General features: G+C 42.8%; 1 protein-coding gene across 1 annotated transcript in view; it reads right to left on the bottom strand.

The window, feature by feature from the left end:
• LOC125035390 overlaps positions 1-5000 on the bottom strand; it is a 27129-nt gene that overhangs the window by 21920 nt on the left and 209 nt on the right. Inside the window, exons 2-3 of the mRNA XM_047627757.1 lie at positions 2522-2685; positions 401-622 (exon numbers count right to left, since the gene is read on the bottom strand). Coding sequence (XP_047483713.1) covers positions 401-622; positions 2522-2685 — 386 coding nt within the window. The remainder of the gene's footprint in view (positions 1-400; positions 623-2521; positions 2686-5000) is intronic.

Genomic DNA, 5000 nt, shown 5'->3' with positions numbered 1-5000 from the left:
GGGGGCGTGGTCATACGGTCCGGCGGCCTATTTGTCCCTTCTGTGAAGCATGGCCGCGGTGGAGGACGGGGAAACTGTGCAGAGAAATCATGTCATTGTGACACGGGAATAATGTCATGCTCAAACAAAGGAAACCCCAATTTCTGTTTTGAATATCTGGTGCATGACAGTGTCCAGAGGCCAACAGGCGGATGCACCCTGTCCTCCTGACTGTGGTTCAGCGCTTTCCTCCAGCCCCCGATGATAACAATAGTAATAATAATAATGATTATTATTATTGTTATTATTATTATCATTATTATTATTATTACACTAATACTAAGTATAATGATAATAATAATGATGATGACAACAGCAACAATTCCCCCCAACCCCATCCAGCCGAAGGGTCCAGACGCACCTGCAGCGTATTAGGCGCATGGGACACGTAATTCCCTTGGTAATCCTTCTGGGGTTCCTCGAGGCGGATGTCGGCGGTGCTCCACGAGACGCCTTCTACAGGATCCCCCAGCAGGCCTTCCGGAGCGTCCCATGCCTGTGGGAGGACGACCTTGACGGAGCCCAGGGAGAACTTGCCTCCGGTGGCTGCGTGAAGGGAGTCGGAGGTCTCTTGTAGAAGGCTCTGAGGGAGGGCGGTCGTGGTTAGGAAGGAAGGAAAAGGAGGGTGAGAGGGAGGGAGGGGGAAACAGAGAGGGAGGGGAAACAGGGAGGGAGGGAGGGGAAACAGGGAGAGAGGTAGGGTGGTGGTGGTTAGGGATGAGGGAGGGAGGGAGGGAGGGAGGGAATGAGGGAGAAAGAGAGGAAGTGGAAAGAGGAAGGGAAGGAGGGAGAGTGGGGAAAGAAGTAGGGATGGAGGAAGGAAAGGGAAATGCGGAGAAAGTGAGGAAGGGGAAATGAATGAGGGAGGAAGAGGGAAGTGATGGAGGAAGAAAGTGGGAGCGAGGGGAGGGAGGAAGAGAGTGAGGAAGGGGAATGAGGGAGAGAGGGAGGGAGGAAGGGGAAAGAGGGAGAGAAAGAGGGGAAACAGGGAGAGAGGGAGGGTGGTAGTGGTGGTTAGGGAGGGAGGGAGGGAGGTAGGGGGAAGGGAGGGAGGGGGAGGGAGGAAGGGGAAAGAGGGAAAGAGTGTGGGAGGGAGGGAGGGGAAAGAGGGAAAGAGTGTGGGAGGGAGGGAGGGAGGGGTAGTGGTGATGGCTAGGGATGTGGGAGGGAGGGAGGGAGGGAGGGAGGAGGGGGAAGAGAATGAGAGAGGAAAGGGGGTGATGGAGAAGGAAAGAGGAAGGGAGCCAAAGTGAAAGAGAGGGGGAAGGAGAAAAAGTGAGAGAAGGAGGAGGAATTAATGTTAATTGTGTGCGTGAGAAGGAGAGAGAGAGAGAGAGAGAGAGAGAGAGAGAGAGAGAGAGAGAGAGAGAGAGAGAGAGAGAGAGAGAGAGAGAGAGAGAGAGAGAGAGAGTAAGAGAAAGACAAACAAACACACAGACAGACAGAAATGAAAATTAGAAAAGCGAGGTAAAAAGAGACGCAAAGAACGAGAGAAAGACGAAGCAACTAGATGAAAGGAATAAATAGGTCAAATAAATGTATACGTCATACTGTCCTTAAGAATCCCCATCTTTAAAACGAGATATTAAAAGTATTGCCATATCATGACAATCAAAAGGTGATCAAGATAGATACTGAAGATTTATGGAATACATATGGTTAATATGGATCATTACTTATGTATGTATGTAAATCTTCCAGTATTAGATGGCTCATACAATACTGCTATACGTAGTTATAACCATTTATTTGTATTAAGTTTACAATCTTGTCTACGGGAATATATTAAAGACCGTTAACAGTAAATATATATATATATATATATATATATATATATATATATATATATATATATATATATATTTCTACGTTTTTAGATAGATACAGTAAATACTTTTAACATGAACGTATATGATACAGAGAATCAATAATATCCTAAAATACCTTTTAAATCGAATGTCAAAATTAATGTATTCTTTTGATCTTTCTAATCAGTAATATAACGAACATTCACCAATCAGTATTATGCAGTATCTTCACCAATCAGTATGGGTACCTTTACCAGTCATTAGGATGACTACATTCACTAATCAGTAGTATGAATAGATTCCCTAATCGCTAGCATGACGTACTTTCCCCAATCAGTATGACTACATTCACTAAACAGCTGAGTAACGCACCTTCACTAATCAGTAGCATAACGTCACACCTTCATCAATGAGTATGATTATATTTACCAGTCAGATTAATATGGTTTTCACTAATATAACTTACCTTCACCAGTGTCATGATTTTATTAACTAATCAGCAGCAGAACATACCTTTACCAATTAGTTCCATGACTTCATTCACTAATCAGTAGTGTGACGTACCTTCACCAATCAGTGCCATGATTTTATTAACTAATCAGCAGCCGGACGACCCTTCCCCATTCACTAATCGGTCATGTGACGTATTTTCACCAATCATTATCACTACATACCTTAAGATTATTTTCTAGCTCGTTTATCGTGATGACGTTATTGCCCATGACTGGGTCCACAGCCAACACTACATCCTCATAACGCCCATCTTGAAGCCTCACGCCCACTGCCACTTGGCTGAGCCCCGCCCAGGCGACCAAGCACGTCACCACCCACGCTATTTCTGAGGAGAGGTTATAGTGAGAATGGGGCCGTGTGTACAAAGGGCAGGGACTAAATCGGCGCAATCTGGTGAATTGCGCCTACTGGGAATTCCTCGTTCATGGGGAACATTTGCAAGCCCCAATCCCCTTTAAGGACAGCTTTCACGAGGTTACCCGCGCCGGTCGGGTTTTTTTTCGATTTTTTTTTTTTTTTTTTTTTTTTTTTGGGGGGGGGGGGCGTCTAGATAATGGGTCAGAGTGGAACGGGAACAATAGAACATTCTGGAACAAAAGAAATAATGGGGGAAAAATTGACAGTCAAAGGGAAAAGGTCACTTTGGAACAAATTTTGCCCCTTTCGGACAAAAAGGTCACACAAGAATAGAGTAAGAGAGAGAGAGAGAGAGAGAGAGAGAGAGAGAGAGAGAGAGAGAGAGAGAGAGAGAGAGAGAGAGAGAGAGAGAGAGAGAGAGAGAGAGAGAGAGAGAGAGAGAGAGAGAGAGAGAGAGAGAGAGAGAGAGAGAGAGAGAGAGAGAGAGAGAGAGAGAGAGAGAGAGAGAGAGAGAGAGAGAGAGAGAGAGAGAGAGAGAGAGAGAGAGAGAGAGAATGAGAGAGAGAGAGAATGAGATAGATAGATAGATAGATAGATAGAGAGAGAGAGAGAGAGAGAGAGAGAGAGAGAGAGAGAGAGAGAGAGAGAGAGAGAGAATGTAGATAGAAACAAAGAAAAGGGAAGAGAAAAAGATGAGAAAGACTAGAAATAAAGGAAAGCAAGAAATAAGAAAAAAGAGGGAAAAAGAGACAGACGGAAAATAGAGAGAAAGAGAGGCAGACGGAAAATAGAGAGAAAGAAGGAAAGAAAGAAAAGAGATCATCGACAGTACATGAAGCACACGTAAAACCCGCCATAAAATGGATACTTTGTTTTCAGATAAGAATGTCACCAATAAAAAAGGAGATAAGATTTCTTCGGGAAGTCGCATTTTATTTCACTCCTTATGAATGTCATGATTATAAACGGTGTGAAAAATGCCATGTAATTTTGATAAGTAACTTGCTCTGATAATTTTATAGGAAATATAAATGAGGAAAAAGGTTGCGAGAAGAGTTTATATTCATACATATTTTAAACTTGTTCACACGCAATCTGTATTCATTTCATGTATGTGTATATTTGCCTCATAGTTCCTCTTATGAGACATCAGGGTATAGTATAAAGTTCATTATTAACAGTTAGTGGCACAGTCCATAGCAGTCTGTTTTTATCATTCGTGCAGTAGGTAATGAATCTTAAAATGTTGAAAGCCTTTACTCCCTTTTTCCTTAGAACTGACTTTACAGCCACATCTCTATACTTAATCCGCATTTACAGCGCGTGTGGTGCCACTTCGACTCCTCCGATGGTGCCATGTCGGTCCCCCCCCCCCCCCCCAACGGTGCCTAAGCGGACCTTTGAACGGTGTCTCTTCGTCTATGCTAACGGTGTTCTTTCGGCCCTTCAGCCATGGGACACCTTAAACCTGGTTGTTCGGATGTCCTTTTTCAAAGCACACACACACACGAATCTGTCGCTCTTTGAATAAGCCGCCGGGCCTTTTTCTGTCTATGTAACCCTTTCCTCAACCTTGAGCACATTCTTTATATTACTGAATGTTTAGCCCGGCACAGTATATTGAATTAGTTTCCATTAATTTTTTCATTAAGTTGATATTCATTGACTGCGGTGTTTAATAGAACTCGCACGTATTTTTTCTGCTTATGGATGTTATTCTAACCGAGATTACTGAAAAGGAAAACGTAATGCATTCTGCTTGTTATCTTCATCAAACTGCGTGAGGAAAAACTGATGAAATAATACAGTCCAAACAAATTAGGCAATTTAACAGATATACTAATATAAACAAAAAAAGAAACAAGGCGCACGTAACCATGTAGCTCCACTTCAGCTTAGCCTGATGAACCTAAATATGGAATTGACTTTCATCCAAGAGCATTCTGACGCCCGCAAAGAACTCGTTATCATAGATAAAAGAGGGGAATTTTGGTTTTAATTCTAGTACTTATAACAATTATACACTTTTTTTTTCAAAATTCTATATGTTTTTAGAAATATCCTCTCAAACAAAACATACACGAAAATCTTCTCTTCAAACAAACGTCAACTTAAAGCACACACACACACACACACACACACACACACACACACACACACACACACACACACACACACACACACACACACACACACACGGGCGCACACACAAACAGAACTTCAGCCCGAACTCACACACGATTTTTTTCTTCTCAAGCAGAACTTCAGAACACGACTTTTTCA

This window comes from Penaeus chinensis, chromosome 19 (assembly GCF_019202785.1).
Source record: "Penaeus chinensis breed Huanghai No. 1 chromosome 19, ASM1920278v2, whole genome shotgun sequence".
NCBI classification, from domain to species: domain Eukaryota; kingdom Metazoa; phylum Arthropoda; class Malacostraca; order Decapoda; family Penaeidae; genus Penaeus; species Penaeus chinensis.
The sequence above is the reverse complement of the archived record's forward strand: the minus strand, read 5'-3'. Positions and strand labels throughout refer to the sequence as shown.